The sequence below is a fragment of the Ceratotherium simum genome, chromosome 20 (assembly GCF_057802395.1).
Source record: "Ceratotherium simum simum isolate JZ-2026a chromosome 20, ASM5780239v1, whole genome shotgun sequence".
Classification (NCBI taxonomy): Eukaryota; Metazoa; Chordata; class Mammalia; order Perissodactyla; family Rhinocerotidae; genus Ceratotherium; species Ceratotherium simum.
Window position 1 is genome coordinate 8,854,822 of NC_141919.1, and position 12,414 is coordinate 8,867,235.

The 12,414-nt window shown below is 38.6% G+C and overlaps 1 protein-coding gene across 1 annotated transcript in view; it reads left to right on the forward strand.

Moving 5' to 3' along the window:
• Positions 1-12,414, forward strand: part of LOC147914354 (uncharacterized) — a 119,090-nt gene that overhangs the window by 85,065 nt on the left and 21,611 nt on the right. Inside the window, 2 exon segments of the mRNA XM_087444430.1 lie at positions 1,818-1,972; positions 5,514-5,590. Coding sequence (XP_087300556.1) covers positions 1,818-1,972; positions 5,514-5,590 — 232 coding nt within the window.

Here is a 12,414-nt window from a genome sequence, read left to right on the forward strand (position 1 = left end):
AAGGTGGACAAACCAGCATTTCCCACTGCAGCCACTCTCTGTTGGCAATGCTGTCCTAAAGTGCTCTCGGCTATGGTGTGAAGCTCCCGTGTGGACTGAGGGCCAGACCAGACCTAGGTCTTGGCTGGATTTTCCTATGATTTTTTAATGAAAAGTTTAAAACATACTTAAAAATTGAAAGAATTGTACAGTTAACGGCAATACTTACCACCTTGCTTTATGATTAGGTGACACTATATTCACTTTATCACAAATCTATTGATGGTGCTCAGGGCAAGCTACCCCAGGAAGCACCACTCTGGTATGCGGATTATTTCGAGCTGAAGACAATAAGGACTCAGAGAACTCAGGAAGAATATTTGAGTTTCCCCTCCCAAACTGCCTAAAGAATTTAAAACAAAAGATCTGTTTCAGGAAGGAGTTATTGTCATGACGGCTATAAAGATAATGTAGGATAGAGGTTACCATAGAAAAGGCATCAACAAGCGCATCTTATTGGAAGTTCTGTCTCTCTGGTCACATGCTCTGGATGGCCCTCCGAGGAGTTACCAGACAATCATTTACAAGGGAAGTCTCCATTTGTAAAGGTATCTCCCTCTCTGTATTGGGAAGAGGGGGGATGACCTCATTTCTAGAGACTTATCAATGTGGAAGGTGAGGCCTTAAAACTGCATAATAAACCTTACTCTTGTTTACAGTGCTTTAGTGATGATCTCCTGTAACTGACACCCCCACCCCCAACATCCTCCTTGTCTTTGGTTGGACATGGTATTTAAGACGAGAATTTCTGCTATTGTGTTGAGAAATGCAGTGTCCCTGCTTTCTCCCATGTATACATGTTATTAAACTTGGTATTATTTTCTCCTGCTAACCTGTCTTGTTAATTATTTGGCCAGCCATAAGAACCTTAAGGGAAAGGGCAGAGAGAGATTCTCCCTCTTCCCCCGACACTATCCATTCCTCTACCTGTCCATCAACACATCCTTTTTTTTTTTTTAATTAATTTCAAAGTGAGTTATAGACATCTGGTATATTTCATATCTGAACACTTCAGCATGCATATCATTACAGTCCCTTTTTTTCCTTTTTGAGGTAAAATTTAAATATAATAAAGTGCACATATTATAAGTGTACCCTTTATGGAGTTTTGACAAATGTGTACAACCTGGATAACCCACTCCTATCCAGGTATAGAACGATACCACCACCCCAGAAAGTTGCCTCATGCCCCTTCCCACTCAATCCGCACACTGCCATCCCCCAGAGCTAATCACTGTTCTGAGTTTTTCCGCTATAAATTAGTTTTGCCTTGCTGGCAAATAACATTTTTTAGTCTACAAAATTAATACATATTTATTAAAGAACATTTTAGAACAGCAAAAAGGAACATAATAGAGATTATAAAATACATAAAACATTTTGTAGTCATCATTTTCACTTAAGTGTTTTCTCAATTAATTAAAAGCTCTTCATAAAAATAACTTTGAATGTCTACACAATCGTTGGCTGTGTGGATGACGAGTTACTTCTCTCCCCGAGGGTAATCCCCAGCCGTCAGAGGAAGGTGTGGTGGATTCAGTAAACAGGCCTGAAGGAAGATGGGCTGGCCGAAACAGAAACATACTAGTTGTAATTGCTCTAGACAAGTTCTTCTTCCTCCTTTGCTGAGCTGTTTACACTTCAACTGTTGTTGGCTACTAGGTTGATTGATCTCACTCCCTAACCCTGTCTCTTAGCTACTAAAATCTCCTTCTGATCATGCCCTCTTCTCAAGGGATTCTGAAGCATTTCGAATGAATGCTTTGTTCATCACCCAGGAGCTGAATGTGACAAGTTGCAGTGGTCCTGGGCTCACAGGAGACAAGGTCCTGCTCCTTGCAGGGGCCCTTTGCAACAGACTGACAGCAGTGGACATAAGTTGGTCTGGCGCCACAGATGTGGGCGTGGTGGCTCTCATACCAGGAGCTTCAAGGTAACGCACCAAAAATTACCCTGCCATTCCCCCAATTAATTCATTGATAATAAAATTTTTAAAATAACACTTCTTGTTCTTATAAACCACTGTTCTAAGTGTTATAGCTGTGTTGTTTTAATCCCCAGAACATCTCTGAGAGGTAAGTATTCTTATTATTTTGCTGAAGAGAGAACTTAGGCACAGTGAGCTAGGTCACTTGCCTAACTTCACACATCTAGTAAGTAGTAGAGTCCGTACTGGAACCTAGACAGTGGGGTTGCAGAGTCTGAGTGGCCTCTGCCTTTTATCTGTTTCCTGCAGAAAAAGAACAATGAGGATGTTTTTTCGGGATTTAATGTTTGGCTCTAATTATGTGATTTCTGAAGCGTCAGCCCTGTTACTCTCAGTTGAGAACCAGGAGAGCCAGGTCTCTAGATGGAGCAGAGTCCAGAGCAGCGATCGGAACACTTTATCTCTCAAGTGCCTGGTAGTTCATATTGTAGACTTCACAGTCTGTCATAGCTGCTCAACTCTGCCTTGGTAGCAGCCAGAGACGGTATGTAAATAGATGGTCATAGTCATGTTCCAGTAAAACTTTGTTCACAAAATCAGGTGGCAGGCCACATTTGACCCATGAGCCATAGTTTTCTGACCCCTACTCTGGAGAAGTGCTTAAAATGTTATGGGTAATAATTTCTTTGAGAATCAGATGAAAGCGATGGATTCCCTACCCGTAATGAGCCACGTAAACACATGCAAAAAGCTTTTGCATATATTGATATGTATATCATTATATATAAATATGTATGTATATTATGCATATCAACTGATATACATATGTGTGTGCTAATTGATATGATATACTTACATATATTGATATATTGCCTTGAAAATTTATTTTCTTCAGAAAAATTAGAACATAATATTTACAAATTTATCTCATAAATATTTTTCATGCAAAAATTAATTTCATTCCCAAGAAATGGAAATAATTCCAAATTGTTTGATTAAAGTATAGAGCAAAAATTAAATCTGTTCCAAAGCAACTCTAATATAAAGGCGGCTCCTGAATATAAATATCATCTTTAACATCCTAATGGTTGTGACTTTTTGTTCTGATGGTAGCAGAAGCTGAGAGCTGAGAGCCGTGACTTACAGAGGTGCGTAAATGGAATCAGAATTCTAGTAGGTCTCTTTATCAGACATATATAAAGGAATTCTGGATTTCTCAGAAGCTCTTAAATTGAATTGATATTGTTTCACTTCCTTTGTTCCTAAAGCAATGAGGTCACCCTGGCAAGGTTTTCATCACTGGTACTGTTTATGACAGCAAAAAGTGGCTTATAGATTAACATTTCAATATTAAGTGTTGCCTGAGTTGAAGAAACTTATAAATGAGTTCTGCAATGTTTCTGATTATCTGCAGAGCTCTGCTTACAGAAGCACTTCCTCTAGTGATAGAAAGTTGGCATAGTCCTTGTATCAGTCAGAAAAAACTAGATTATGTTGTTGTAACAACCTCCAAATCTCAGTCAGTAGATTGGAACAATAAAGGTTTATTACTTGCTCATGTCTGTCTGGGGTGGGTTGGAGGCTGAACTCTAGCTTCATCGTGCTCACTCCAAGGCCAAGTTAATATAGAAGGCACAGTCTGGAACACTGGCAACTGTCACGGAAGGAGGGAAGAGCATGTGGAGAAGCCTGCGCTGGATCGTAAAGCAGCTGATTACCTTTCATGGTCAGAGCTACAAGCTCCATGGAATGGGGAATTCAACCCTATCACACTTTTGGAAGGAAAGAGAAAACCAGACATTTGTGAACAGCCATCCTGATATCACAGTGACCTTCTCTAATCTCTTTTTCCTAGAGTAGAATTGTGGCCAAAGTAGTTTCAGTTTTCCACCAGCCTCTCTAACCACCCAGTTCCTAGCTCTGATGAAGTTTATGATAACTCTGCCAGCAGTAGGCAAGACTTTCAGATTTTTTAATAGAATCTTTGATGTCAATTTATGTCGGATATAGAAGGCAATGAGTCATTACAGCTTTCCCATCCAAAGCAGCAAAAGCATGTGTGTGGTCAAGCATCCCAAATGTACTTTCTGCATGTGGGGTCCATAGGAACTGTTTGGGAAATACATTTAATATCATTTTGAAGATATCAGTGTCTTTACCTGGTAAGGAAGGTGAAAGTGAAACAGGGATCCATCATTGAGGGTGTCTATGCGTATATAACTGATGAAAACCAGGAAGTGGCTGCGCTGAGAGATAGCAATAATTTCATCCAGTTGCCTGTGTAAGGAAGATGGCGCAACTGCCCACTCCTCCAGGCCTGCTTCAGAATGGCAGGTGGCGTGACTGATAGGGAGGGAAGTCTTCATTGTCAGGGCTGTTGCTTCAGTTTTCTTCCCTTGTTCTGAGCCATAATGCAGGATAACCATTTCTATGACATGTGACTTTGTCAAAGTTCCTCCACTCACGCTTCTCAACGTGAAAAGTTTCCTTATGGGATGATTTAAGATAAGGACTTTATATTACATCAAGTAAAGTTCCAGCCTTTTAAAACTGAGCCTTGTTTTCACAAAGAATCCATACTGCTGATATAATTTGGTGTCAGGTAAGATGCTCTCTCAGCTTTTCTGATTTTGTGCATCCAATGGGAGGGAATGTGTCATATAGAAAGCACAGTCGCTTTTATGTCCCACTATATTTGGTGATAAATCTAATGGTAAATTCGATAAAATTCGATAAAATCGAATGCTATGTAAGACTCACTATATTTCATTTCTGGGTCAATTTCTAGCTGAAGCTTGGCCTGGTCATGAGCATAGAGAATCTCTATAATGACCATGATGTCATTGTATGTTTTCCTTTATCTCTGTAGGAACCTGTTCTTGGCTTAATAACATGGTGGTGATGAAGGAAACTATACTTTAAATGACCATACCCAGGAGCATTCCGTATCCCTTACACAACCATATTCCTTGGAGACAACAAAGCCTCCATAAAATAATTTGAAATGGGGGCTGACCTGGGGGCGTGGTGGTGAAGTTCGTGCAACCGCTTCAGCGGCCCAGGTTTTGCAGGTTCGGATCCCTAGTGCGGACCTATGCACCGCTTATCAAGCCATGCTCTGGCGGGCATCCCACATGTAAAGTAGAGGATGATGGGCACAGATGTTAGCCCAGGGCCAGTCTTCCTCAGCAAAAAGAGGAGGATTGGCAACAGATGTTAGCTCAAGGTTAATCTTCCTCACTAAAAAAAAAAATTAATAATAAAAATAATTTGAAATGAAAATACATTTGCTACAAAGACAAAATCAAAGCAACAGAAAAGAAATCCGAGAAATAAAGATATATATTTGTGCCTGATTCATTGAGTCCCCCCAAAGTTCATAAATCAAAATTAAAGTACATCATTTACCAAAACAAAATTCCTCTTTAAATATTTTCGAGGCCATTTGAATGACTAACAACTGCAAGCTTTTGGTACAAAATCCTTCTTTTTAAGTAAAGACGTTATTGAGATGTAATTGTTTTGTTTTTTTCTTGTAAACTTTCAGCCTTCAAGGACTCTCCATTAATGCATGTCAGATTACAGACAAAGCCATTAAAGCTTTAGTTAAAAAGCATGGAAACAGGTAATAATGATAAATTTCTCATTTGCGTGTACCTTACATTTATGTATCACCTGTCAGCTTGCAGAGTGCAATCTGTTGTCTTATTTGTATTACATTATTTGGTGTTTTCATCAAGTACTCATTGAGGTAGGCGTTATCCACATTTGTCCATTGAGTGAACAGAGGCCCAGAGACACTAAGTGACCTGCTAACTGGCACACAGTAAGTACAGAAGCTAGATGTCCAGTTTCAAGTGTGGGGTCCTTTGTAGCACAACTCAAGGAAATGTCTTGAAGATGTTTTCCCTCTCTCCTCCTGTTCAGAACCTCAGAGCTAATCACCAATAACTAGAGACTTTCCCATCATGATTTGATTTCCACTGTCTTGGGCTGAAAGAGTTAGTACCATGTATTTACCCCAGCATTCTGGAAAGATCATCAAATGACCATATTTTCAGTAGCTACCATTCTCCCACACTTTGGGGAAGGAATTACCCACCCACCTAGGAAGATGACCAGTAGCAGGTGGCACCTGCACAGAGGTGCTCCAGACTTATAGGATTCCAAAGGGACTGATGAGGTGCGACTTCTGTAACCAGAGGGCTCACCAAGCCTAGGGTGTGAGGAGTCCTCTGATGAGGTGGCATTAGAGACCTGTGTCTGGTCTCTCAGGGCAGCAGCTACACTCCCACACCCTGCAGAAAACATTGAAAAGAGTCTTCCTGGACAGCAGTGTGGGCCTCTTCCATGTTTCTGAGGTGAAGTGATTCAGAGGGTGACAGGTTTTTATTCCTCTAATTTGAGTCTGCTTCTGATTTGTGCACATTCCAAAGGAGTCTGGTGAGTCTTACCCCGTGTGGAAACCAAGCTGCATTAGGTTCTGTGCATAAACCACTCCTGGACAAGAAGAACTTTTATCTCGGTCACTCCCTGTAGAGAGAGGCTGCTGCTTTCTCTCCAACTTTTTGTTTGTTTTTTAAATAAAATTACCCAATGTTACCTGCCTGGGAAAGTCTAAATGAATAGTACATCAGGTGTGATCATATGTTAAAAACGTGGCAGATGATGGCTCCAGTGTGAATTGGGAGTTTGATATATTCTCAAGAATCTTTTTGAGACATGCTCACTCTGATCAATTCTCTTCCTTATAATTTTATAAATCATGAAGCATAGGAATCAGTTTATATTGTGTTTTTGGAAAGAGTAACTGAGAGACTAGATATTTGCTTAAGATTGTGGTTGTTTCTGGTGCCTTAGACTTTCTACTTTATAAGGAGAAAAATATTCCAATAAACTGATCCAGATAATTGGTCAACTTGTTATGAGGAGGAAGTATTATTAGAGGGATGTTAATTTGTTTACAGAATATCTATCCTTTTACCTTTTGGCGTATTACTCAATTTTTTCTCAAACCTTTACTTCTCTTTGAAACCTTCTTTGAATAGTAGAAAAAAAAACATGGGAATCTTATATATCTGTTCGTTAGTTATGAGACTTTGGGAAAGTTATATACTTTCTGAGCCCCAGTTACGTTATTTATAAAATGTGAGTCATAATGATTATCAGGAATAGTGGTTGTGAAAGTTAAGAGATAATGTATATAAAACTTTTAGTGACTAGGATTTAGTATATGCTCAATAAATGCTACCTTAATTGTTTTATTGATTATCCTCCTCTCTGAATGCCTGTAGCATATACTCTTTATTGCCCAGTGTTTCTGTAACGATAACCATGTCTCCTTACACGTTTTTTTTTTTTTTTTTGCTGAGGAAGATTGGCCCTGAGCTAACGTCTGTGCCCATCTTCCTCTATTTTATGTGGGATGCCTGCCACAGCATGGCTTGATGAGCAGTGCGTAGGTCCACACCTGGGATCCGAACCTGCGAACCCCAGGCCACCCAAGCAGAGCACGTGAATTTAACCACTACGCCACTGGGCTGGCCCCTCCTTAGACAACTTTTAAAGCAAGAATACCTTTGCATTTGCAGGATCTGGCACAATGCAGAAAATAATTTGGGGAAACACCATGATTCCTCCCAAGGTCAACAGCCTGTAAATTGTGTAGTAGTTTGTTTGGTAGAAAAACACCAAGGAGCGTGGACCCTGTGATAAACAAAAGGCTGTAGCTGGCCAATAAAAACCTCATCAAATTGAATTCTGCTTGGCAAAGTATACAAGTAAATTAAGAAAGCCAACATTTCTTAAATAATTGGCAGCAGCCTGTGGTTTCTCTGAATTATTTCAAGTCTTTTGAATCCTAGTCCTTGGACAATTTTGACATAAGTCAGCAATAAATGGAAAGATAAAACTAGAAATGAAGTCTTGGCAGGGAATTCCAAAATGGTCCCTGTTGCCACAGTTTCAAGTCTCACCTTCACTTCCTTCAGAATATTGATATCAATCCTTTGGTTTAGAAAAGGTCCAGTATATTTTTCTTGTTTCTTTGTTAAAACCGTTACTACTTGGGTATACTTTCTGCTAATTGCTTTTAATGCATAGGTTTGGTATTTTTTTAATAGTTGTAGCTTTTTTGTCTTCAACATTTTAGCAAAGATTTTCCTATGTTATTGAAAACTTGCCATTAGTATCATTTTAACATTTGCAGAACTTATTAGCCATCTCAAATTTTGAACAGTTAGAACATTTCCAATATTTTAAAGTAAATGCTGCCCCAGTGATACATCCTTTTGCATGTAGATTCCTGCCGTCCCTTTAACAGCTATGTATTTAGGCTAGACTCTCCAAAGTGGGATTTCTGGGTCTAACCACATGAAAACACCTTAAAATCTTGATTCACATTTCCAGATGTTCTCAAAGATTGAACTAATTTATACTCCATCAGCAGTGGAAGAGAATGCCTGTTCCTCATTGCCCTGCCAGTCACTGTTCTTTGGTGGTAGGGTAGGGAGTTGAGGGGTGGGCAGAAAGTGAACTTCACTGATTTGATAGGGAAAAAAAGATGTTATGCTGTTGCACAATTGCTTTAATCCTCTTCTCTTTGATTACTTGGTTCTATCTTTATCCATACGTTAGCTATTTGTATTTCTTCAGTTGTAAGGTTTCTGTTCAAGCTGTGTTGAGGACATAGTGGTTTTTGTAACAAATCTCATTTAGTACTTTTTTTTTTGCTGGGGAAGATTCGATCTGAGCTAACATCTGTTGCCAATCTTCCTCTTTTTGTATGTGGGCCACCACCACAGCGTGGCCACTGACAGACGAGTGGTGTAAGTCTGCACCTGGGAACTGAACCCGGGCCACCAAAGTGGAGCACACCAAACTTGAACCACTAGGCCATTGGGGCTGGCCCCATTTGTTACTTTTAAGATAACACAGTTCTTTTCTATCTAGATATCAGATTATTTATCTATATTTTATTTTACTTCTTAAATATTTGTTGAAAATTGACTCTAAATCTATAAGGATTTTTTTTGTGTGTGTGGGGAAGACAGCTCTGAGCTAACATCCGTGCTAATCCTCCTCTTTTTGCTGAGGAAGACCAGCTCTGAACTAACATCTATTGCCAATCCTCCTCCTTTTTTTTTTTTTTTCCCCAAATCCCCAGTAGATAGTTGTATGTCATAGTTGCCCATCCTCCTAGCTGATGTATGTGAGACGCAGCCTCAGCACGGCTGGAGAAATGGTGCATCGGTGTGCACCTGGGATCCGAACCCAGGCCGCCAGTAGCGGAGTGCGCGCACTTAACCGCTAAGCCACGGGGCCGGTCCCTATAAGGATTTTTAAAGACAATGCTTATTTTAAAATATAAAAACAGTGTATTTAAAAAACATTAGAACATACATAATTAGATAAAGAAGAAAATGTAAATTGCCCCTAATTCTACTACCCAGTGATGAGCATGTTTACATCGTATGTATTTCCTATCAGTCTTTTTTCTGTGTGGAAAATTTTTTTTAAAACAAAACCTTGATCACAAGGATAGAGTTTTCTAGCATTTATTTTCCTTAACTACACTGAAAGGATATTCTCAATTCCTTAAATATCCTCTGAAAGCATAACTTTTAATGGTTCCATAAAACAAATGTATACATTTACTAACAGATATTTGGATAGTTTTTAAATGTTTGTTATTATGTATAATATGATGCAAAATCTTAGGACAGAGTCTTAGAAGTGGAATTACTGGATCAAAGGGCATGAATGTAAATACTGCAAAATAGCTTTCAGGAAAGTGGTAGCCGTATGCATTACAGCAGAATGTAAAAGTGTAATCTAACCTTGTTTTGCTAGCATTGAGCATTATTATAATTTTAAATAAAATATTTATTTAATATATTAAATAAATTCAAAGCTGCTTTGATAGATTTGAGTTACACATGATTTTGTTTTTCTGCTCTGATAGCAAAGTTGAACATTTGTTAGAACATTTATTTATCGTAAGTTTATCGATTATTTGCCTCTATTCTTCTGTGGAATATATGTTCATACTTTTCCCACACAAATATTTCAGAGGTTTTATTTCTTTTAAGAGCTCTCAATATAAAGGATATTAACCTTCTATCACAGCTATTGCAAGTATTTTTCCAGTTTGCCATTTACAGTTAAAAAGCTTTATCTTCAGAATTATAAAAACTATTTAGTCATATATTAATCTCCTTCATATTTTCTTGCATTGTTCTTAGTTTAAAAAGTCTTTCAAAATTTCAAAAATTCTCTTTGAAATTTTCTTATTAAATTTTTTTTTAAACTTTAAGTTATTTTGGAAGAATTGATACCTTGTCAGCATTTGTAAACATTTGCGTTTTGCATATCGTCTTCAGATCTTTTTCTCCTTCATTAACTCTTCCATGGCATGCGATTTGCCATTTAATCCATCAAGTTTTAAATTTTAATTATTACATTCTCATTCTTAGAGGTTTTCTTTTTTTTTCAAATCTGCCTAATCAAGTTTGATAGTTTCTTGTTATTTACGAACACTTTCAATACTCCATGTTATTTCTTTAGTGATATTATGCATTCTTATTTTGTATTCTGCGTCCAGAAATTCTAATACCTGCAGGCTTTGTGCATCTGAATTTGCTACTTGTTTCTAGCAGTTCTTGTTCATGTTTCCTCTTGTGATTTGTCATTCTTAAATGTCAGCTCATGTTCAAGTTCCCTTGGGAACACCTGGGGTGAACGTACTTTTCTCCGGTAAGGATTTGCTTTTTCTCTTTCCTGGTTTCTGGAACACTGCTAACCCAGAATCATTTAAAAGAAATGATTCTGAACTTAGGGCTTTTCAGACCAAACAGGTGGTATAAATTTAGGCCACAAAGCAGTGTGAGGGCCAATTTATGATTATAAATACTCAGGGGAGATGAGCAATTTCTGTGGTCAGAGCACATTTTATTGTTTCACTGAAGGTGGAGATGTTTAGGTCCTGGCTCTATGGGCACATTTCTCTTCTGACTCCCCCCTTCTACACACCCTAGGCTTTATATCCTGTCTTCTGTGGTGTCTTTAAAATATAAGGCTTGAGACAAATACCCCCACCTTCATTCTAAATCAAGGTGCTAGACTACCCATACAGGACATATTGAGAGAGTGTAATATTAGTTTGGCAGGATTGGCAAACACCTACCCTCAGCCTTTATGAGAAGTGGAGGTTGAAGAGTAGGGAGAAGGGATTTTTTTGGAATAAGTTATTGGTATACTCTGATGGGGGAGGGAAGTGCCCCTTGACCTCAAGTCAAGTGGGAAGGGGTGGTGAGAACCACCATGTCCCCTGTGGTTTAGGAGCCATAGGGGCTAATGTCTGCTTTGTATTCTTTTGAGTCCATTGCGGCTCCTAAATATGGTTGTTCTAATAGTCATCATCTGTCCACATTGAGATGGCCACTTTGCATGGGCTGATGTATGCCAATTGCTCTGAGGCCTTAATAGTGCTAACGACTAGAAATGAATGCAACATTTAATTTTCTTTAAAAATGTAATTGTGTAAGCAATAAAATGCTTTTCTGATAAACTTATAAGAATTCAATGCCAGCATGGATTTGTGGATTCTTGTCAAATTGATATAAAGAATAGCAAATATGGACAGAAATATGTTCCTTCCACTTTGGAAGTTGATTCATTGGAATTAGATTTAGCCTCTTGATGAACCCATAAAACCTTTTTACTGTTGGGAAAAAAGCATTCAATCTCCTTGAGACGAGAAAGTAAAACACTGCATCTGGGAAGGAAGTTAAGGTGGGCTAAAGCTTGCACAGTGGTAGAAATGAGAATTTTTGATTAACAAATTGTCAGCCTGGGGTACATTCCTTTAATTTTTGGCAATTTGAAGTCCTAGCATTAATCAGCATTTGTAGAATGCCGCCCACTGTTCATGTAGAAGCGAGGAAGGCAGTAATGAAAAATTGTAGAACTAGCATTAGATCAGAGATGATGCTGACTGGTGTGTCTTTATTTCGTGTGAAGACTTTTTCTTATTATTCAGGAATTGGTCAAAACATGCCATGTCTCCATCAAATGACTCCTGTGAGTTCTTTCTTTCAGGACAATAAATGGTGCTAAGAAGCTGGCAAGCCTCCCACAACTAGACCTTTGATAGATGTTGTGTGAGCGCATTAATATGAAATCAGAATTACAGAAACAGAGGGAGTATTCCCCACTCATAATTGTCTTTTTCTGCAATGCAAAATAAATCAAACTATCACGTTGCTCCCAGGAAGCCTAAACCATTTATAAAATAATGACTTTTGTTTTTATAAATTGGTTTAATTTATTCATTTCTTTATTGCTTATTGGGTTCCTACAATGTGCGAGGTGCTGTAGGGACTAAGTAGATGCACAGGTGAGGCCCTGCTGTAAATTGCTCACAGTATCCACATACGCTGCACTGTCTG